This window comes from Pseudophryne corroboree (assembly GCF_028390025.1).
Source record: "Pseudophryne corroboree isolate aPseCor3 chromosome 2 unlocalized genomic scaffold, aPseCor3.hap2 SUPER_2_unloc_1, whole genome shotgun sequence".
NCBI lineage: Eukaryota > Metazoa > Chordata > Amphibia > Anura > Myobatrachidae > Pseudophryne > Pseudophryne corroboree.
In genome coordinates, this window is record NW_026967488.1 from 1099478 (window position 1) to 1124210 (window position 24733).

Genomic DNA, 24733 nt, shown 5'->3' on the forward strand with positions numbered 1-24733 from the left:
ACTGACAACGTCTAGCAACTTGGAGGCCTCCAAGTCCCTAGTAGCCGCAGGTACCACAATAGGCTGGTTCAAGTGAAACGCTGAAACCACCTTAGGGAGAAATTGAGGACGAGTCCTCAATTCTGCCCTGTCCGTATGAAAAATTAGGTAAGGGCTTTTACAGGATAAAGCCGCCAATTCTGACACGCACCTGGCCCAGGCCAGGGCCAACAGCATGACCACTTTCCATGTGAGATATTTTAACTCCACATATTTAAGTGGTTCAAACCAATGTGACTTTTGGAACCCAAAAACTACATTTAGATCCCAAGGTGCCACTGGAGGCACAAAAGGAGGCTGTATATACAGTACCCCTTTCACAAACGTCTGAACTTCAGGGACTGAAGCTAGTTCTTTTTGGAAGAAAATTGACAGGGCCGAAATTTGAACCTTAATGGACCCCCATTTCAGGCCCATAGACACTCCTGTTTGCAGGAAATGTAGTAATCGGCCTAGTTGAAAATTCCTCCGTCGGGGCCTTACTGGCCTCGCACCACGCAACATATTTTCGCCAATGCGGTGATAATGTTTTGCGGTTATATCTTTCCTGGCTTTGATCAGGATAGGGATGACTTCATCCGGAATGCCTTTTTCCTTCAGGATCCGGCGTTCAACCGCCCTGCCGTTAAACGCAGCCGCGGTAAGTCTTGGAACAGACAGGGTCCTTGCTGGAGCAGGTCCCTTCTTAGAGGTAGAGGCCACGGATCCTCCGTGAGCATCTCTTGAAGTTCCGGTTACCAAGTCCTTCTTGGCCAATCCGGAGCCACGAATATAGTGCTTACTCCTCTCCATCTTATAATTCTCAGTACCTTGGTTATGAGAGGCAGAGGAGGGAACACATACACTGACTGGTACACCCACTGTGTTACCAGAGCGTCTACAGCTATTGCCTGAGGGTCCCTTGACCTGGCGCAATACTTGCGAGTTTTATAAACATGTGGAAGACTTCTGAGTGAAGTCCCCACTCTCCCGGGTGGAGGTCGTCCACTCCCGGAATGAATACTGCTGACAGTGCTATCACATGATTTTCCGCCCAGCGAAGAATCCTTGCAGCTTCTGCCATTGCCCTTCTGCTTCTTGTGTCACCCTGTCTGTTTACGTGGGTGACTGCCGTGATGTTGTCCGAATGGATCAACTCCGGGTGACCTTGAAGCAGAGGTCTTGCTGAGCTTAGAGCATTGTAAATGACCCTTAGCTTCAGGATATTTATGTGAAGTGATGTCTCCAGGCTTGACCATAAGCTCTGGAAATTCCTTCCCTGTGTGACTGCTCCCCAGCCTCGCAGGCTGGCATCCGTGGTCACCAGGAACCAGTCCTGAATGTGCGGCCCTCTAGAAGATGAGCACTCTGCAACCACAACAGGAGAGACACCCTTGTGCTTGGTGACAGGGTTATCCGCTGATGCATCTGAAGATGCGACCCGGACCATTTGTCCAGCAGGTCCCACTGGAAAGTTCTTGCGTGGAATCTGCCGCATGGGATTGCTTCATAGGAAGCCACCATTTTTCCCAGAACCATCTCATTGATGTACCGAGACTTGGCTCGGTTATAGGAGGTTCCCGACTAGCTCGGATAACTCCCTGACTTTCTCCTCCGGGAGAAACACCTTTTTCTGAACTGTGTCCAGGATCATCCCTAAGAACAGAAGACGAGTCGTCGGAATCAGCTGCGATTTTGGAATATTGAGAATTCAATCGTGCTGCCGCAACACTACCTGAGATAGTGCTACACCGACCTCCAACTGTTCCCTGGATCTTACCCTTATCAGGGAATCGTCCAAGTAAGGGATAACTAAAATTCCCTTCCTTCGAGGGAGTATCATCATTTCGGCCATTACCTTGGTAAAGACCCGGGGTGCCGTGGACCATCCATACGGCAGCGTCTGAAACTGATAGTGACAGTGCTGTACCATAAACCTGAGGTACCCTTGGTGAGAAGGGTAAATTTGGACATGAAGGTAAGCATCCTTGATGTCCCGAGACATCATGTAGTCCCCTTCTTCCAGGTTCGCAATCACTGCTCTGAGTGACTCAATCTTGAATTTGAACCTCTGTATGTAAGTGTTCAAAGATTTTAGATTTAGAATCGGTCTCACCGAGCCGTCCGGCTTCGGTACCACAACAGTGTGGAATAATACCCCGTTCCCTGTTGCAGGAGGGGTACCTTGATTATCACCTGCTGGGAATACAGCTTGTGAATGGCTTCCAAAACTGTCTCCCTGTCAGAAGGAGACATCGGTAAAGCCGACTTTAGGAAACGGCGAGGGGGAGACGTCTCGAATTCCAATTTGTACCCCTGAGATATCACCTGAAGGATCCAGGGGTCTACTTGCGAGTGAGCCCACTGCGCGCTGAAATTCATTGAGACGGGCCCCCACCGTGCCTGATTCTGCTTGTAAAGCCCCAGCGTCATACTGAGGGCTTGGCAGAGGCGGGAGAGGGTTTTTGTTCCTGGGAACTGGCTGATTTCTGCAGCCTTTTTCCTCTCCCTCTGTCACGGGGCAGAAATGAGGAACCTTTTGCCCGCTTGCCCACGAAAAGACTGCGCCTGATAATACGGCGTCTTCTCATGTTGAGAGGCGACCTGGGGTACAAACGTGGATTTCCCAGCTGTTGCCGTGGCCACCAGGTCTGAAAGACCGACCCCAAATAACTCCTCCCCTTAATAAGGCAATACTTCCAAATGCCGTTTGGAATCCGCATCACCTGACCACTGTCGTGTCCATAACCCTCTACTGGTAGAAATGGACAACGCACTTAGACTTGATGCCAGTCGGCAAATATTCCGCTGTGCATCACGCATATATAGAAATGCATCTTTTAAATGCTCTATAGGCAATAATATACTGTCCCTATCTAGGGTATCAATATTTTCAGTCAGGGAATCCGACCACGCCAACCCAGCACTGCACATCCAGGCTGAGGCGATTGCTGGTCGCAGTATAACACCAGTATGTGTGTAAATACCTTTTAGGATGCCCTCCTGCTTTCTATCAGCAGGATCCTTAAGGGCGGCCATCTCAGGAGAGGGTAGAGCCCTTGTTCTTACAAGCGTGTGAGCGCTCTATCCACCCTAGGGGGTGTTTCCCAACGCACCCTAACCTCTGGCGGGAAAGGATATAATGCCAATAACATTTTAGAAATTATCAGTTGTTATCGGGGGAAAACCACGCATCATCACACACCTCATTTTATTTCTCAGATTCAGGAAAACTACAGGTAGTTTTTCCTCACCGAATCAATCATGTAACGTGTGGCCCTACTGGAAGTCACATTTGTCTCTTCACCGTCGACACTGGAGTCAGTATCCGTGTCGGCGTCTATATCTTTAGAACCCCTGACGGCCTATGAGACGTCTGGACAGGCACAAGCTGAGTAGCCGGCTGTCTCATGTCAACCACTGTCTTTTATACAGAGCTGACACTGTTACGTAATTCCTTCCAACAGTTCATCCACTCAGGTGTCGACCCCCTAGGGGGTGACATCACTATTACAGGCAATCTGCTCCGTCTCCACATCATTTTTCTCCTCATACATGTCGACACAAACGTACCGACATACAGCACACACACAGGGAATGCTCTGATAGAGGACAGGACCCCACTAGCTTTTTGGGGAGACAGAGGGAGAGTTTGCCAGCACACACCAGAGCGCTATATATATATACACAGGGATAACCTTATATAAGTGTTTTTCCCCTTATAGCTGCTGTATCTTTAATACTGCGCGTAATTAGTGCCCCCCCTCTCTTTTTTAACCCTTTCTGTAGTGTAGTGACTGCAGGGGAGAGCCAGGGAGCTTCCCTCCAACGGAGCTGTGAGGGAAAATGGCGCCAGTGTGCTGAGGAGATAGGCTCCGCCCCCTTATCGGCGGCCTTATCTCCCGTTTTTCTATGTATTCTGGCAGGGGTTAAATTCATCCATATAGCCCAGGAGCTATATGTGATGCATTTTTTTTGCCATCCAAGGTGTTTTATTGCGTCTCAGGGCGCCCCCCCCCAGCGCCCTGCACCCTCAGTGACCTGAGTGTGAAGTGTGCTGAGAGCAATGGCGCACAGCTGCAGTGCTGTGCGCTACCTTGTTGAAGACAGGACGTCTTCTGCCGCCGATTTTCCGGACCTCTTCTGTCTTCTGGCTCTGTAAGGGGGCCGGCGGCGCGGCTCTGGGACCCATCCATGGCTGGGCCTGTGATCGTCCCTCTGGAGCTAATGTCCAGTAGCCTAAGAAGCCCAATCCACTCTGCACGCAGGTGAGTTCGCTTCTTCTCCCCTTAGTCCCTCGATGCAGTGAGCCTGTTGCCAGCAGGTCTCACTGAAAATAAAAAACCTAAAACTAAACTTTTCACTAAGCAGCTCAGGAGAGCCACCTAGTGTGCACCCTTCTCGTTCGGGCACAAAAATATAACTGGAGGAGGGTCATGGGGGGAGGAGCCAGTGCACACCAGGTAGTCCTAAAGCTTTTACTTTTGTGCCCAGTCTCCTGCGGAGCCGCTATTCCCCATGGTCCTTACGGAGTCCCCAGCATCCACTTAGGACGTTAGAGAAATACCGGCTGCTTTTGCATGTAGCCCACACATGCTGGGTAGCTTTATTCTTTGGAGTAAATTTACTAAGAATTGTGTTTGATTGAGTCCAGCACCTCTCTCACTTGCCTGTATTCAGCGTACACCATGTGACCAGAGTACCTGACTAAAACCGGATATTACTATTAAAATAAAGATATAAATAAATATGTATTTATTGATGTGGATGCCATTTTCTAGATAGAATTTGATTATTTACTTCAATAAGTCTGCCTCCATGTATTTTATTGAACTGTCTATACTATAGTTGTTTTAATTAGTTTCATTATTGTGATTAGAAGGTAATCAACAGGTTATTAGGAGGGGTAAATATATGCCCACCCAGACACATACAAAACACACTGAAAAAGCTGCCCATACCAGGCAGTGAAACGCGTTTGTGGTACCAGGCCATGTAATGCGTTGGTGGTACCAGGCAGTGAAACACGTTGGTGTGCCAGCCTCTACCCACCCTCTGGATTCCTGAGCATTGTTTGGTACGGCCTGAACCAGCTTCTGGATATACAGACCTCATCCGACATGACTCTTGCCAATCGCTCTGTATGAGCAACCAAGTGGTGGTACAGACTGATACCGCAGTCATCTGCACATTTACACCAAAGAAACTACTCCTCTAGCGGAGAGCATAGGAGATTCATCTCCACCCACACTGATCGGATTATATTATATTACAGTCCTATAGGAACCAGAAGTCTACAGAGGAACAGGCCTTTCATAAGGATGCACATGAATGCTCTATAGTAATGCACTTTAATGTGGGTGAGACATCTGACAATTAATTGCTATACACATGAAAGTATTCTTTAAAACTATTTATCCTTTGTATTTGTATATAAAGAAATGTTTTTTGATGTATGAATTATTATCCCGCTTTTTTATTATTAAATTACTTTTTATTAATCTTTTGTGAATTCCCTGTATTACCAATACTTTATTTTCTTTCCTTACCTATGTGTAATAGACAGGTGGGAAGGATCTAACCAAGTGTTGATGTCCAGCACTACATCCGGAAGAGTGGCCGAAAGAGATTCTTGGATACATACCAGCCACTGCAAGAAGGTCGGGAATCTGAGGAAGATTCCAGGTAAGACAGAGACTGACTCTCTTATCTCGGCACTTGTGAATCTTTTCCCGTGAGATTTAAGAAAACCATTGCCACTGAACATACCTGAGCCAGGGATCCAGCAGAAGTTCTACTTCCACCGCCTGAAACAAGAGTGTGACGGATTCTTTTTCTCTTTGTCCATTTCTTTTTCCATCCTTATTTTTTATCTAGGGCAATCTATTTTTGCAGAGGTAACCAGGGGACGGAGAATGGTTCTGGCAGTGGTGCCGAGGGTGTGGAATCGGAGGAGAAATTAATAGAATATTTGGTCCAACCTAAAACGTTGTTCAATTCTGGTATAAGTGTAAGGTTTGCCAGCTTTGGAGTTCGGAGACACTGTGAGGGGCTATCGTCTGAGGAATACTGTATCTGTAAATATGGTGATCCCATAACTGAAGATAAATGTATCCAGCAATGAATATTGGCGAACATCCTAAGTGAAAGGAGAAAATGAAATGGAGGAATAATAAGACTTAAGACAGAGAGTGAGCATTTGGTGGAGGGAGACAAGGCAATAGCAGATCACCTAAATTATAAAACAGTTAAATGGATAAGAACCTGGTTGCAGGATAGAAAACAGACAGTTGTAGTAAATGGAGTGCAATCTTTGGAGGGAAATGTTACCAGTGGAGTACCCCAGGGATCTGTACTTGGTCCAGTTCTCATTAATATCTTTGTTGGTGACATTGCAAATGGTATTGAAGGGGAAGTATGCCTTTTTGCAGATGATACAAAGATATGCAACAGGATAGACACACCGGGAGGGGTAAAACAAATGATTGATGACCTAGGTAGGCTTGAGAAATGGTCAAGAACGTGGCAACTACAGTTTAATGTTAAAAAATGCAAAATCATGCACTTGGGTCTAAAAACCCAAAGGCTATAGTATCAAGGGTACTATAATGGAAACTACTGAGGAGGAAAGAGATTTAGAAGTCACTATTTCAAGTGACTTGAAGGCAGGAAAGCAATGCAACAAAGCAATGAGAAAGGCAAGTCAGATGCTTGGTTGCATAGGGAGAGGAATCAGTAGCAGGAAAAGAGAAGTAATAATGTCACTGTATAGGTCATTGGTGCGGCCTCATCTGGAATACTGTGTCCAGTTCTGGAGACCCTATCTCCAGAAGGATATAAATACATTAAAGAGTGTACAAAGAAGGGCAACTAAAATGGTGCATGGCCAACATCATAAAACTTACCCGGAAAGGCTGAAAGATCTTAACATGTATAGTTTGGAGGAGAGAAGGGAAAGGGGGGACATGATAGAAACTTTCAAATATACCAAGGGTCTTAAAGTTCAGGAGGGAAACATTCTTCAAAGGAAAAGAAGTATTAGAACTCAAGGACATACACTGAAACTGGAGGGAGGCAGGTTCAGGGGAAATGTAAGGAAAAATTACTTCACCAAAAGGGTAGTGGATAAGTGGAATAGCCTCCCATCAGAGGTGGTAGAGGCTAAGACTGTAGAGCAATTTAAACATGCTTGGGATAGGCATACAAAGAATGAAGGTTCAAAAAGGGTTGAAATTACCTAAAGGATAAAAAAAAGGGACAGACTAGAAGGGCCAAGTGGTTCTTATCTGCCGTCAAATTCTATGTTTCTATCCTTTAGACCAGAGGTTCTCAAACTTGGTCCTCGTGGGCCCACACAGTGCATGTTTTGCAGGTAACCCAGCAGGTGCACAGGTGTATTAATTACTCACTGACACATTTTAAAAGGTCCACAGGTGGAGCTAATTATTTCACTTGTGATTCTGTGAGGAGACCTGCAAAACATGCACCGTGTGGGCCCATGAGGACCAAGTTTGAGAACCTCTGCTTTAGACGATTACGATTCATTGATGATGTATGCTATGTTTGTGGCCGAAGGGCATATATAAATGGTGTCACATGACAAAATGATGGTAATTAGTTTATGTTTTAAATGTTATGACAACAACTACATAGACCGGAGTAAAATCCAAAGTTTATTTTCCACCACAGGCAGTTACACAAGCAGGTTAAGGATTTACATGTCAGATACAGCAAAGCAGGTTCACAAATTCTTAAAAATACACAACCACAAGTTATCCAGTGGACCCTAAGGTCCAGGACCCCTAACAGTAGTCATCCCCTAGCTTATCACCTAGGCAGCTTGTCCACCATCAGGAGCATTGCTTCTTGTGTCTGAAACCCTTTTAGCACAAACTGACAGGTGCCTGCAATCGGCTGCTTTTCAACCCTGGCCAACAGCAATACCTGGCCTGGATTCTCCTCAGACACAATCCTGCAGTTGTAAACCCATGTCAGATTTGCGCTGTCTGTCACAATGTGTTCTGGGTATGTCAAAATGTGCAAACAAAATAAGGGGCGGTAACCACACAGAATGAAATGTTATGACCCTGAAGTGGAAGAATAAGGTGTGATAGTGTTTGGTGGAAAGGGTGGACTGTCAAAGTCAGATACACTGGATAAAGTTAAATTTCTATAGAGAGCGCATATATTCCAATAATATTTATTATATAAAAGTTATTTTACTTCTTAAAAATCAGCATAAATAATGCATACACATACATAATAACACTTATTATGCTAGGAGACACTGCAGTGTCTGATAATCAATTTCACAGCTCCAACATGATCTCAGGATTCCTATGTATCATGGCAGTCCAGAGTCAAGTGTATTAAAAAGTCACTTTTTATGCTCCTATGTCCGAAGATATTTTTGGGGACCGTTGTTGTTTAAATGGCCCACTCTCTTCCTATAAGGATCAGACACCGTGCTAGGAAACATCTGCTGGCTCCTAAGTTTTGCTATCCTGGACGCATCTATCCTGTCTGGCTACGAGTGATCAATCCACCTGGCAGATTAACACAGCTGACTGACGTCCACCATCGGGTTCGTCTGACCGGAGAGAAGGGAGTCCGTCCATCCGGGGGCCCCTCCGTTGGAGAGACGTCTTGCTCTGTGCCGCTGCGGTTGCCGGCTGCTCCATCCTGTAAGAGGCTTCACGACGCGGTCAGCGGAGAAGTGAGGTGAGAAATCCTGCATTGACCTATCCGGTCATTGCACCTGTTCGGACCACACTGTACGCTGGCAATAGAAAAGTGAATTAGAGTGACGGCTGGTCACAGCGGGCTCCCGGCGATTATGTACCTGGTCCTATTGATTTAGAAACTGCACCTTATATCATAATCTGAAAACGCTTGGATCTAAAACCATACATGTTTTTGGTCACCAATTATATTTTTTCTAGCCATAGGAACAGAGTGGGCCATTTAAACAACAACGGTCCCCAAAAATATCTTCGGACATAGGAGCAGAAAAAGAGACTTTTTAATACACTTGACTCTGGACTGCCATGATATATAGGAATCCTGAGATCATGTTGGAGCTGTGTAATTGATTATCAGACACTGCAGTGTCTCCTAGCATAATAAGTGTTATTATGTATGTGTATGCATTATTTATGCTGATTTTTAAGACGTAAAATAACTTCTATATAATAAATATTATTGGAATATATGCGCTCTCTATAGAAATTGAATTGTTCCACAATTATAGTTTACTTCAGACTATTAAGTGGGAGCAGCTTGTTCTAATGGTTGGTGATCAGTACAGTGTATTGGGATTGATTAATTAGGATAATTGTAGATATAATTTATTTGTGCGCCCGGAAATTGTGCAAACACAGACGCACGTGGAGGTGTTCATTTTATTGACCTTTTTCGAGCGCCTGTGTGTGTACAAAAAGTGATTACACTGGATAAAGGCATTGCTTTACACAGCTCACAAGTCGCTCAGCATGACTGTCTGCGGTTTGGTCGCATGCGATTGCAGATTATTTGCATATTTAATACAGGTCACCAGTTATATTAAGATTAATAATGGTGACTTAATTAATGAATTGTGGCTTGTAAATACAGTATTATAACATTGGTGCATTTAAAAGGGATTAGCAACTAAAAGTAATAAAGACTATTTTAGGATTTAGTACACACACTGTGTACTATCTGGAAAGGGATTTGTGTACTCGGGGCCTAATTCAATAATGATTTGCAAAAGTAATCCTTACTGCATTTTGCCGATGTTCTGGTACTGCGCATGTGCAGAACACGTCCTGCGATCTCTTTTTCAAAAAGCAAACTCTGGCTGATTGAGCGGTAAAGGTGTTCGCGGGGAGGGACGGGGGCGGCCGGCGTTGGGGAAAAGAGGGGCGTGAGCCCCCTCTGTCCGGGAGTGGCAAGGCCAAGGTCTGCGTTGTGAGATGCAGTTACCTTGGCCCCGCAAGCCGCACAGCGATGGCAGGGCTGAGTAAGCTGAAGCTAGCTCAGCCTGCCACTGCAGGTGAACATTGCGACCATCTGAGATGCGATCACATAGCAAATGCAGGAAGGAGGTGGTATGGAGGCAGGAGGTGGCATGCAGGCAGGAGGTGGAATGTTCCTCCTTCTGCATTCCTATTGCTAAAGACTGCGAGCAGCTTTGCATTTGCAAACCTTAATGAATCAGTTTGAGTGACAGGAAGCCGGTGTTTCTGGGCGAAAACCCGCTGTTTTCTGGGTGTGTCTGAAAAAACGCAGGCGTGTCCAAGCATTTCAGGAGGGCCTATGACGTCAGCGATGACCACTTTCAGCCTCTTGTTTAGCAAAAATTGAGGACGACCTTGCCTGGCGCAGATAGGAAAAACCTTCAATGTTCCAGTAATTGCGTATGATTTTGCGATCAGCCCGCATGTTGCGATGCATTCGCAGTTTTTATGATGGCCATTCTCTCTCTGTTTCTGGCCGACAACTATTTGATTGCAGAACCGTTTTTTTAGCAGGAACTGCAATCCTCACTGAATGAGGCCCTATGTACTATGTAGATTGTTCTGTTCCGTATCTCAGCAGGATGTATCCGGAGGGTGTGTGGAGGTGAACAGGTGGCTATGAAACATGACGGATATGAAGTTCTGATGTATAAACTGTAGATTAGTAGCATTTCCTAGCTAGACGACACAGGTTCATATCTGCGGGACGCTGAGGGTATACATGTGGTGGGACAAAGACTCTCTTCAGGGGAACAAGACCAGAAGAAGTGACCTATGGGACGCAGAGTACTTGGGATGTCCTGACCTTTCACCCTATGAATGATGACCTGTTCACAGTTGTGATGTCACAGTCTTGTTCATGTATAAAACTGTGACCTGTGTCCCTGAAGGCAGAGCGCTCTGTATATAAGCCTGGGACAGCGCTGTCAGCGTGCCTGCGGATTGTATTGGCGGTACTTATGCTTTATATTATGGGATAAATCGCTCTTTGTGCGTGGGAACCACACGATCGGATTGGATTACCTTATTTGCGACAAAGTACATTACTTTAACAGCGCTGATGACGACGGCTGCTATCGCATACTGAGGAAGTGGAATGTGATATGTACACAGTATGGTGTGTACATAGTCACACTGGCATTCAGAAAAGCATCCGCGTCCGGATCTGCGTGTGACGCAGAACGAGCCGCGGAGTCTCTGGCCAGTGATCTGCTCGCACTCAGGAACTATTTCCTCTTCTAATAGAATACTGGTCACAGTGTCCATACATCTGCAGAAAATAAATATCTCTACATTCCAATACACAACTATATTTCACATTTAGCTTCTTGTCCAGATCCGGACTGAGGAACGTTCTCCCTCCCAGGACATCGCACATTCCAGGAGCAGCTCGGAGTGACCCTAATACTCTGTAATAGACACTGTGCAATATCAGACACAGAAATAGCAGTGATTCCAGGAGCTGACACTCTCCACATAGTCACAGAGGCTGCGTGTTCCAGGACACCGGCTGCGAGTTCCAGGACACCGGCTGCGAGTTCCAGGACACCGGCTGCGAGTTCCAGGACACCGGCTGCGAGTTCCAGGACACCGGCTGCGAGTTCCAGGACACCGGCTGCGAGTTCCAGGACACCGGCTGCGAGTTCCAGGACACCGCCTACGTGTTCCAGGACACCGCCTACGTGTTCCAGGACACCGCCTACGTGTTCCAGGACACCGACTGCGTGTTCCAGCCATTGAGGCTCTGCCATCCTGTCATCAGCTCCGATCGCAGGTTCTGAACTGGAGGCTGCTGCATTTCGCATGTTTTAAATACGTATATAATTTCTTCATGGTTCGGAGTATACAGTCAGCGAGAGAAAGACCACCCGGAGGAGTTACATAATTGGCGTTCCCGTGGCTGGATGTATACATGTCAGTACACTGACCATACACTTCACACCCTACACATGATCCAGACAGCATATAAAATGCAAAAATAAAAATATTTAAAAAAAGTTGCGGAATATAAAAAAGGTTAAAAAAATACCTGTCAGAGTTTGATATTTAGGCTTTAGGCGTGCGCCCCGTACAGAGGCGCGTGACTGGTTATAAGGGCAATACTTTGAGCGCAAGAAAAAGCAGCAGGGTCCATCTGCTGCCTCCAATTAGGCATCAGATAAAAACTTCATGACACATCGGATCTCCACAGCCGGGTGCCGGCGGAGAATTACGTCCCCGGACTGCGCTTATTAAGGCCAGAGATTCCTCCTCCAGGAGACGGGAAACTGAATGTCGGAGATCAGAAATCTGAGGAGGAAACAGAAGATTAGAGACAACACATCGCAGTACGGTAATCGTTACCAGCTGGCGCTACTGTATCATTATAAACGTTCCGTCATCCGACGCCTGGATTCTCATTATATACAAGGTATACCTGACCGAGGCCCTCATTCCGAGTTGTTCGCTCGCAAGGCGAATGTAGCAGAGTTACACACGCTAAGCCGCCGCCTACTGGGAGTGAATCTTAGCTTCTTAAAATTGCGACCGACGTACGCGCAATATTGCGATTACAAACGAGTTAGCAGTTTCTGAGTAGCTTCAGACTTACTCTGCCTGTGCGATCAGTTCAGTGCTTTTCGTTCCTGGCTGACGTCATAAACACTCCCAGCGTTCGCCCAGGCACACCCACCGTTTCTCCGGCCACTCCTGCGTTTTTTCCGGAAACGGTAGCGTTTCCAGCCACACGCCCCTAAAACGCCGTGCATCCGCCCAGTAACACCCATTTCCTGTCAATCACAATGCGAACGTCGGAGCGATGAAAATGCCGTGAGTAAACTTACTTTCTTCATAGTAAAGTTACTTGGCGCAGTCGCAGTGCGAACATTGCGCATGCGCACTAAGAGAATTCTCACTGCGATGCGATGAAAAACTCCGAGCGAACAACTCGGAATGAGGGCCAGAGTTCTACGGATACAGGTAACCTGTCGCAGTGAGAGTAATAATTGATTCATTATATTGATAAATTATCTGTCACAGAGAAATTTATTATTTTTTTCCCAGTGATATAAATCTCTCAAAAGTTTCAGAGAAATCCTCTGATGATAAATTGCATTTAAATAAAGTGAAAGTGAAAAGTACCTTTAGTGCATTACACGTGTATCACGCCTGGTGAAAGCGCCGTTTTAATATTTTTATTACAGGCATAAAACGTGTATGTAATATCGCCTGCAGGTGGCGCAGTGAAGATGGCGATCGGCTAACGCCGTTACTAAGTATATTACAGTATAATAAAGGATTGAGCATTTCCTAGTGATGCAGTCCTGCTCTGAGAACTTCTGTAGTGGAGGCGTTTGGTGTCGCTAGGGGCGTGGCTAGGACATGTGACTGTGATATGCTATGTCCTCTCTCAGACAAGATCAGGATATTCACAGCTGGTAGTCACCTATATCTCACCCGTCGAGTCCTTAGTGTTGGTCTGCGCATCCTGTCCCGGAATATCACGATTCATCCCGTCATCATCTGCGTGATAGAAGTAAAACAGGTCAAACTACCAATAGATATTATTGTGCTGTCCCGATATACAGTAATCTATCGCCCGTCTCACAGGAATTATCTATTGCTCATACCCTACCGATATCTGCCGTCTCACAGGAATTATCTGATGCCGGTACACTAGATATCTGCCGTCTCACAGGAATTATCTGATGCCGGTACCCTACCGATATCTGCCGTCTCACAGGAATTATCTGATGCTGGTACCCTACCGATATCTGCCGTCTCACAGGAATTATCTGATGCTGGTACCCTACCGATATCTGCCGTCTCACAGGAATTATCTGATGCCGGTACACTACCGATATCTGCCGTCTCACAGGAATTATCTGATGCCGGTACCCTACCGATATCTGCCGTCTCACAGGAATTATCTATTGCTCATACCCTACCGATATCTGCCGTCTCACAGGAATTATCTGATGCCGGTACACTAGATATCTGCCGTCTCACAGGAATTATCTGATGCTGGTACCCTACCGATATCTGCCGTCTCACAGGAATTATCTGATGCCGGTACCCTACCGATATCTGCCGTCTCACAGGAATTATCTGATGCTGGTACCCTACCGATATCTGCCGTCTCACAGGAATTATCTGATGCTGGTACCCTACCGATATCTGATATCTCACAGGAAATATCTGATGCTGGTACCCTACCGATATCTGACATCTCACAGTAATTATCTGATGCCGGTACCCTACCGATATCTGCCGTCTCACAGGAATTATCTAATGCTCATACCCTACCGATATCTGACGTCTCACAGGAATTATCTGATGCTGGTACCCTACCGATATCTGCCGTCTCACAGGAATTATCTGATGCTGGTACCCTACCGATATCTGATATCTCACAGGAAATATCTGATGCTGGTACCCTACCGATATCTGACATCTCACAGGAATTATCTGATGCTGGTACACTACAGATATCTGCCGTCTCACAGGAATTATCTGATGCCGGTACACTAGATATCTGCCGTCTCACAGGAATTATCTGATGCCGGTACCCTACCGATATCTGCCGTCTCACAGGAATTATCTGATGCCGGTACACTACAGATATCTGCCGTCTCACAGGAATTATCTGATGCCGGTACACTAGATATCTGCCGTCTCACAGGAATTATCTGATGCCGGTACCCTACCGATATCTGCTGTCTCACTGGAATTATCTGATGCCGGTACACTACCGATATCTGCCGTCTCACAGGAATTATCTAATGCCGGTACCCTACCGATATCTGCCGTCTCACAGGAATTATCTGATGCCGGTACCTTACCGATATCTGACATCTCACAGGAATTATCTGATGCCGGTACCTTACCGATATCTGACATCTCACAGAAATTATCTGATGCCGGTACCCTACCGATATCTGCCGTCTCACAGGAATTATCTAATGCTCATACCCTACCGATATCTGCCGTCTCACAGGAATTATCTGATGCCGGTACACTACCGATATCTGACGTCTCACAGGAATTATCTGATGCCGGTACCCTACCGATATCTGCCGTCTCACAGGAATTATCTGATGCCGGTACCCTACCGATATCTGCCGTCTCACAGGAATTATCTGATGCTGGTACCCTACCGATATCTGCCGTCTCACAGGAATTATCTGATACTCATACCCTACCAATATCTGCCGTCTCACAGGAAATATCTGATGCTGGTACCCTACCAATATCTGCCGTCTCACAGGAAATATCTGATGCTGGTACCCTACCGATATCTGCCGTCTCACAGGAAATATCTGATGCTGGTACCCTACCGATATCTGACGTCTCACAGGAATTATCTGATGCCGGCACCCTACCGGGGATCGGTATGAAATACCTCCAATCAAAATACTGACGTTCAAAATCCCGGCACCAATTGACCGATGGTCAAAATCCCGACAAGGTCAAAATCCCGACATGGACAAAATACCGACATTTAAAACACAGACAAGGTCCAAATACCGACATGTAAACTGCCGACAGGTCAAAATACCGACATGCATTTTTATGGTTTTTTGTGTGTATGTCGACATAAGTCAACATGGACACCATATAAAGTGTACCGCTGCGCTCGGCATGCTTCGGGCACGGTGCCTCGCTGCGCTCGGCACACTATTATATTCCCCCTCCAGATCCACTGGGATGGTAAAGTATGAACAAGTCGGTTTCAATTAAAAAAATCATGAAAAACTAATTTCGGTATTTTGACCTTGTCGGTATTTTAAATGTCGGTATTTTATCCATGTCGGTATTTTGACCTTGTCGGGATTTTGACCATCGGTCAATTGGTATCGGGATTTTGATTGGAGGTAAACTGACTGCATCCCCCCTACCGATATCTGCCTATCTCACAGGTATTATCTGCTGCCGGTACCCTACCGATATCTGACATCTCACAGGAATTATCTGATGCCGGTACCCTACCGATATCTGACGTCTCACAGGAATTATCTGCTGCCGGTACCCTACCGATATCTGACGTCTCACAGGAATTATCTACTGCCGGTACACTACAGATATCGAACGTCTCACAGGAATTATCTGATGCCGGTACACTACCGATATCTAACGTCTCACAGGAATTATCTGATGCCGGTACACTACAGATATCTAACGTCTCACAGGAATTAACGGATGCCGGTACACTACCAATATCTAACGTCTTACAGGAATTATCTGATGCGGGTACCCTACCGATATCTGACGTCTCACAAGAATTATCTGATGCCGGTACACTACCGATATCTGACGTCTCACAGGAATTATCTGCTGCCGGTACCCTACCGATATCTGCCGTCTCACAGGAATTATCTGCTGCCGGTACCCTACCGATATCTGACGTCTCACAGGAATTATCTGCTGCCGGTACCCTACCGATATCTGACGTCTCACAGGAATTATCTGCTGCCGGTACACTACAGATATCTAACGTCTCACAGGAATTATCTGATGCCGGTACACTACCGATATCTAACGTCTCACAGGAATTATCTGATGCCGGTACACTACAGATATCTAACGTCTCACAGGAATTATCTGATGCCGGTACACTACCGATATCTAACGTCTCACAGGAATTATCTGATGCGGGTACCCTACCGATATCTGACGTCTCACAGGAATTATCTGATGCCGGTACCCTACCGATATCTGACGTCTCACAGGAATTATCTGCTGCCGGTACCCTACCGATATCTGTCGTCTCACAGGAATTATCTGCTGCCGGTACCCTACCGATATCTGACGTTTTACAGGAATTATCTGATGCCGGTACCCTACCGATATCTGACGTCTCACAGGAATTATCTGATGCCGGTACCCTACCGATATCTGCCGTCTCACAGGAATTATCTGATGCCGGTACCCTACCGATATCTGACGTCTCACAGGAATTATCTGATGCCGGTACACTACCGATATCTGACGTCTCACAGGAATTATCTGATGCCGGTACCCTACCGATATCTGCCGTCTCACAGGAATTATCTAATGCTCATACCCTACCGATATCTGCCGTCTCACAGGAATTATCTGATGCCGGTACACTACCGATATCTGACGTCTCACAGGAATTATCTGATGCCGGTACCCTACCGATATCTGCCGTCTCACAGGAATTATCTGATGCCGGTACCCTACCGATATCTGCCGTCTCACAGGAATTATCTGATGCTGGTACCCTACCGATATCTGCCGTCTCACAGGAATTATCTGATACTCATACCCTACCAATATCTGCCGTCTCACAGGAAATATCTGATGCTGGTACCCTACCAATATCTGCCGTCTCACAGGAAATATCTGATGCTGGTACCCTACCGATATCTGCCGTCTCACAGGAAATATCTGATGCTGGTACCCTACCGATATCTGACGTCTCACAGGAATTATCTGATGCCGGCACCCTACCGGGGATCGGTATGAAATACCTCCAATCAAAATACTGACGTTCAAAATCCCGGCACCAATTGACCGATGGTCAAAATCCCGACAAGGTCAAAATCCCGACATGGACAAAATACCGACATTTAAAATACAGACAAGGTCCAAATACCGACATGTAAACTGCCGACAGGTCAAAATACCGACATGCATTTTTATGGTTTTTTGTGTGTATGTCGACATAAGTCAACATGGACACCATATAAAGTGTACCGCTGCGCTCGGCATGCTTCGGGCACGGTGCCTCGCTGCGCTCGGCACACTATTATATTCCCCCTCCAGATCCACTGGGATGGTAAAGTATGAACAAGTCGGTTTCAATTAAAAAAATCATGAAAAACTAATTTCGGTATTTTGACCTTGTCGGTATTTTAAATGTCGGTATTTTATCCATGTCGGTATTTTGACCTTGTCGGGATTTTGACCATCGGTCAATTGGTATCGGGATTTTGATTGGAGGTAAACTGACTGCATCCCCCCTACCGATATCTGCCTATCTCACAGGTATTATCTGCTGCCGGTACCCTACCGATATCTGACATCTCACAGGAATTATCTGATGCCGGTACCCTACCGATATCTGACGTCTCACAGGAATTATCTGCTGCCGGTACCCTACCGATATCTGACGTCTCACAGGAATTATCTACTGCCGGTACACTACAGATATCGAACGTCTCACAGGAATTATCTGATGCCGGTACACTACCGATATCTAACGTCTCACAGGAATTATCTGATGCCGGTACACTACAGATATCTAACGTCTCACAGGAATTAACTGATGCCGGTACACTACCAATATCTAACGTCTTACAGGAATTATCTGATGCGGGTACCCTACCGATATCTGACGTCTCACAAGAATTATCTGATGCCGGTACACTACCGATATCTGACGTCTCACAGGAATTATCTGCTGCCGGTACCCTACCGATATCTGCCGTCTCACAGGAATTATCTGCTGCCGGTACCCTACCGATATCTGACGTCTCACAGGAATTATCTGCTGCCGGTACCCTACCGATATCTGACGTCTCACAGGAATTATCTGCTGCCGGTACACTACAGATATCTAACGTCTCACAGGAATTATCTGATGCCGGTACACTACAGATATCTAACGTCTCACAGGAATTATCTGATGCCGGTACACTACCGATATCTAACGTCTCACAGGAATTATCTGATGCGGGTACCCTACCGATATCTGACGTTTTACAGGAATTATCTGATGCCGGTACCCTACCGATATCTGACGTCTCACAGGAATTATCTGATGCCGGTACCCTACCGATATCTGCCGTCTCACAGGAATTATCTGATGCCGGTACCCTACCGATATCTGACGTCTCACAGGAATTATCTGATGCCGGTACACTACCGATATCTGACGTCTCACAGGAATTATCTGATGCTGGCACCCTACCGATATCTGACGTCTCACAGGAATTATCTGATGCTGGTACCCTACCGATATCTGACGTCTCACAGGAATTATCTGATGCCGGTACACTACCGATATCTAACGTCTCACAGGAATTATCTGATGCCGGTACCCTACCGATATCTGACATCTAACAGGAATTATCTGATGCTGGTACACTACCGATATCTGCCGTCTCACAGGAATTATCTGCTGCCGGTACCCTACAGATATCTGCCGTCTCACAGGAATTATCTGCTGCCGGTACCCTATCGATATCTGACGTCTCACAGGAATTATCTGATGCCGGTACCCTACCGATATCCGACGTCTCACAGGAATTATCTGATGCCGGTACACTACCGATATCTGACGTCTCACAGAAATTATCTGATGCCGGTACCCTACCGATATCTGACGTCTCACAGGAATTATCTGATGCCGGTACCCTACCGATATCTGACGTCTCACAGGAATTATCTGATGCCGGTACACTACCGATATCTGACGTCTCACAGGAATTATCTGATGCCGGTACCCTACCGATATCTGACGTCTCACAGGAATTATCTGATGCTGGCACCCTACAGATATCTGACGTCTCACAGGAATTATCTGATGCTGGTACCCTACAGATATCTGCCGTCTCACAGGCATTATCTGATGCCGGTACCCTACCGATATCTGACATCTAACAGGAATTATCTGATGCCGGTACACTACCGATATCTGCCGTCTCACAGGAATTATCTGATGCTGGTACTCTACCGATATCTGACATCTCACAGGAATTATCTAATGCCGGTACACTACCGATATCTGACGTCTCACAGGAATTATCTGATGCCGGTACCCTACCGATATCTGACGTCTCACAGGAATTATCTGCTGCCGGTACCCTACCGATATCTGACGTCTCACAGGAATTATCTGATGCTCATACCCTACCGATATCCGACATCTCACAGGAAATATCTGATGCTCATACCCTACCGATATCTGCCGTCTCACAGGAATAATCTGATGCTCATACCCTACCGATATCTGCCGTCTCACAGGTATTATCTGATGCTCATACCCTACCGATATCTGACATCTCACAGGAAATATCTGATGCTCATACCCTACCGATATCTGAGGTCTCACAGGAATTATCTGATGCCGGTACACTACCGATATCGGACGTCTCACAGGAATTATCTGATGCCGGTAACCTACCGATATCTGACGTCTCACAGGAATTATCTGATGCTGGTACACTACCGATATAGGACGTCTCACAGGAATTATCTGCTGCCGGTACACTACCGATATCTGACGTCTCACAGGATTTATCTGATGCTGGTACCCTACCGATATCTGCCGTCTCACAGGAATGATCGGATGCTCATACCCTACCGATATCTGACGTCTCACAGGAATTATCTGATACCGGTACCCTACCGATATCTGACATCTAACAGGAGATATCTGATGCCGGTACCCTACCGATATCTAACATCTCACAGGAATTATCTGATGCTGGTACACTACCGATATCTGCATATCTCACAGGAATTATCTGATGCTCATACCCTACCGATATCTGACGTCTCACAGGAATTATCTGATGCCGGTACACTACCGATATCTGCCGTCTCACAGGAATTATCTGATGCCGGTACCCTACCGATATCTGCCGTCTCACAGGAATTATCTGATGCCGGTACCCTACCGATATCTGACATCTCACAGGAAATATCTGATGCTGGTACCCTACCGATATCTGACGTCTCACAGTAATTATCTGAAGCCGATACCCTACCGATATCTGACGTCTCACAGGAATTATCTGATGCTGGTACCCTACCGATATCTGACGTCTCACAGGAATTATCTGATGCTGGTACCCTACCGATATCGGACGTCTCACAAGAATTATCTGATGCTGGTACCCTACCGATATCTGACGTCTCACAGGAATTTTCTGATGCTGGTACCCTACCGATATCTGACGTCTCACAGGAATTATCTGATGCCGACACCAGTGGCGTAACTAGAAATTTTTCTCCCCCAAGCCAAAACATTCCCTGGCGCCCCCCCCACACCCATAATTGCCACTAGAATAGTGATGAATATGTGCGTGCCTAGGGGGGCGTGGCCTTGCGGAAATGGGCATGGCTTTGCATAAAGGGGCGTGGCATTGCAGGAAAAGACTACCTTACACCCTACCGATATCGGCCGTCTCACAGGAATTATCTATTGCTCATACCCTACCGATATCTGACATCTCACAGGAAATATCTGATGCCGGTACCCTACCGATATCGGACGTCTCACAGGAATTATCTGATGCTCATACCCTACCGATATCTGCAGTCTCACAGAAATTATCTGATGCTGGTACCCTACCGATATCTGACGTCTCACAGGAATTATCTGATGCGGGTACCCTACCGATATCTGACGTCTCACAGGAATTATCTGATGCCGGCACCCTACCGATATCTGACATCTCACAGGAATTATCTGATGCTGGTACCCTACTGATGTCTGACGTCTCACAGGAATTATCTGATGCTCATACCCTACCGATATCTGACGTCTCACAGGAATTATCTGATGCCGACACCAGTGGCGTAACTAGGAAATTTTCTCCCCCAAGCCAAAACATTCCCTGGCGCCCCCCACCCATAATTGCCACTAGAATAGTGATGAATATGCGCGTGCCTAGGGGGCGTGACCTTGCGGAAATGGGCCTGGCTTTCCAGGAAAAGACTACCTTATACCCTACCGATATCTGCCGTCTCACAGGAATTATCTGATGCCGGCATCCTACCGATATCTGCCGTCTCACAGGAATTATCTGATGCCGGTACACTACCGATATCTGACGTCTCACAGGAAATATCTGATGCTGGTACCCTACCGATATCTCACGTCTCACAGGAATTATCTGATGCTGGTACACTACCGATATCTCACGTCTCACAGGAATTATCTGATGCCGGTACACTACAGATATCTGACATCTCACAGGAATTATCTGATGCTGGTACCCTACTGATGTCTGACGTCTCACAGGAATTATCTGATGCTCATACGCTACCGATATCTGCCGTCTCACAGGAATTATCTGATGCCGGCATCCTACCGATATCTGCCGTCTCACAGGAATTATCTGATGCCGGTACACTACCGATATCTGACGTCTCACAGGAAATATCTGATGCTGGTACCCTACCGATATCTCACGTCTCACAGGAATTATCTGATGCTGGTACACTACCGATATCTCACGTCTCACAGGAATTATCTGATGCCGGTACACTACCGATATCGGACGTCTCACAGGAATTATCTGATGCCGGTACACTACCGATATCGGACGTCTCACAGGAATTATCTGATGCCGGTACACTACCGATATCGGACGTCTCACAGGAATTATCTGATGCCGGTACACTACCGATATCGGACGTCTCACAGGAATTATCTATTTCTCATACCCTACCGATATCTGCCGTCTCACAGAAATTATCTGATGCTGGTACCCTACCGATATCTGCCGTCTCACTGGAATTATCTGATGTTGGTACACTACCGATATCTGCCGTCTTACAGGAATTATCTGATGCTGGTACCATACCGATATCTGACGTCTCACAGGAATTATCTGATGCTGGTACACTACCGATATCTGCCGTCTCACAGGAATTATCTGATGCCGGTACCCTACCGATATCTGACGTCTCACAGGAATTATCTGATGCTGGTACCCTACCGATATCTGCCGTCTCACAGGAATTATCTGATGCTGGCACCCTACCGATATCTGACGTCTCACAGGAATAAACTGATGCTGGTACCCTACCGATATCTGACGTCTCACAGGAATTATCTGATGCTGGTACCCTACCGATATCTGACGTCTCACAGGAATTATCTGATGCTGGTACCCTACCGATATCTGACGTCTCACAAGAATTATCTGATGCTGGTACCCTACCGATATCTGACGTCTCACAGGAATTATCTGATGCCGGTACACTACCGATATCTGCCGTCTCACAGGAATTATCTGATGCCGGTACACTACAGATATCTGATGTCTCACAGGAATTATCTGATGCCGGTACACTACCGATATCTGGCGTCTCACAGGAATTATCTGATGCCGGTACACTACCGATATCTGACATCTCACAGGAATTATCTGATGCCGGTACACTACAGATATCTGATGTCTCACAGGAATTATCTGATGCCGGTACCATACCGATATCCGACATCTCACAGGAATTATCTGATGCTGGTACCCTACCGATATCTGACGTCTCACAGGAATTATCTGATGCCGGTACTCTACCGATATCTGACATCTCACAGGAATTATCTGATGCTGGTACCCTACCGATATCTGACATCTCACAGGAATTATCTGATGCCGGTACACTACCGATATCTGCCGTCTCACAGGAATTATCTGATGCCGGTACCCTACCGATATCCGACGTCTCACAGGAATTATCTGATGCGGGTACCCTACCAATATCTGCCGTCTCACAGGTATTATCTGATGCCGGTACACTACAGATATCTGCCGTCTCACAGGAATTATCTGATGCCGGTACACTACCGATATCTGACGTCTCACAGGAATTATCTGATGCCGGTACCCTACCGATATCTGCCGTCTCACAGGAATTATCTGATGCCGGTACCCTACCGATATCTGCCGTCTCACAGGAATTATCTGATGCGGGTACCCTACCGATATCTGCCGTCTCACAGGAATTATCTGATGCGGGTACACTACCGATATCTGACGTCTCACAGGAATTATCTGATGCGGGTACACTACCGATATCTGACGTCTCACAGGAATTATCTGATGCCGGTACACTACAGATATCTGCCGTCTCACAGGAATTATCTGATGCCGGTACCCTACCGATATCTGACGTCTCACAGGTATTATCTGATGCCGGTACACTACTGATATCTGCCGTCTTACAGGAATTATCTGATGCCGGTACCCTACCGATATCTGACATCTCACAGGAAATATCTGATGCTGGTACCCTACCGATATCTGACGTCTCACAGTAATTATCTGAAGCCGATACCCTACCGATATCTGACGTCTCACAGGAATTATCTGATGCTGGTACCCTACCGATATCTGACATCTCACAGGAAATATCTGATGCTGGTACCCTACCGATATCTGACGTCTCACAGTAATTATCTGAAGCCGATACCCTACCGATATCTGACGTCTCACAGGAATTATCTGATGCTGGTACCCTACCGATATCTGACGTCTCACAGGAATTATCTGATGCCGACACCAGTGGCGTAACTAGAAATTTTTCTCCCCCAAGCCAAAACATTCCCTGGCGCCCCCCCACACCCATAATTGCCACTAGAATAGTGATGAATATGTGCGTGCCTAGGGGGGCGTGGCCTTGCGGAAATGGGCATGGCTTTGCATAAAGGGGCGTGGCATTGCAGGAAAAGACTACCTTACACCCTACCGATATCGGCCGTCTCACAGGAATTATCTATTGCTCATACCCTACCGATATCTGACATCTCACAGGAAATATCTGATGCCGGTACCCTACCGATATCGGACGTCTCACAGGAATTATCTGATGCTCATACCCTACCGATATCTGCAGTCTCACAGAAATTATCTGATGCTCGTACCCTACCGATATCTGACGTCTCACAGGAATTATCTGATGCCGGCACCCTACCGATATCTGACATCTCACAGGAATTATCTGATGCTGGTACCCTACTGATGTCTGACGTCTCA

At 46.5% G+C, this 24733-nt stretch overlaps 1 protein-coding gene across 3 annotated transcripts in view; it reads right to left on the bottom strand.

Annotated features, from left to right (window-relative positions):
• Positions 1–9194: 9194 nt before the first annotated feature.
• The window catches only part of LOC134983037 (uncharacterized), a 241036-nt gene continuing 225497 nt past the window's right edge, over positions 9195–24733 (bottom strand). For 2 of the 3 annotated variants that reach the window (XM_063948737.1, XM_063948735.1), the window contains 2 exons: positions 13441–13517; positions 9195–12305 (listed from right to left, as the gene is read on the bottom strand). In XM_063948737.1, coding sequence (XP_063804807.1) covers positions 13441–13517 — 77 coding nt within the window. In that variant the 3' untranslated portion in view covers positions 9195–12305. The remainder of the gene's footprint in view (positions 12306–13440; positions 13518–24733) is intronic. The other variant, XM_063948736.1, reaches the window with a different exon arrangement.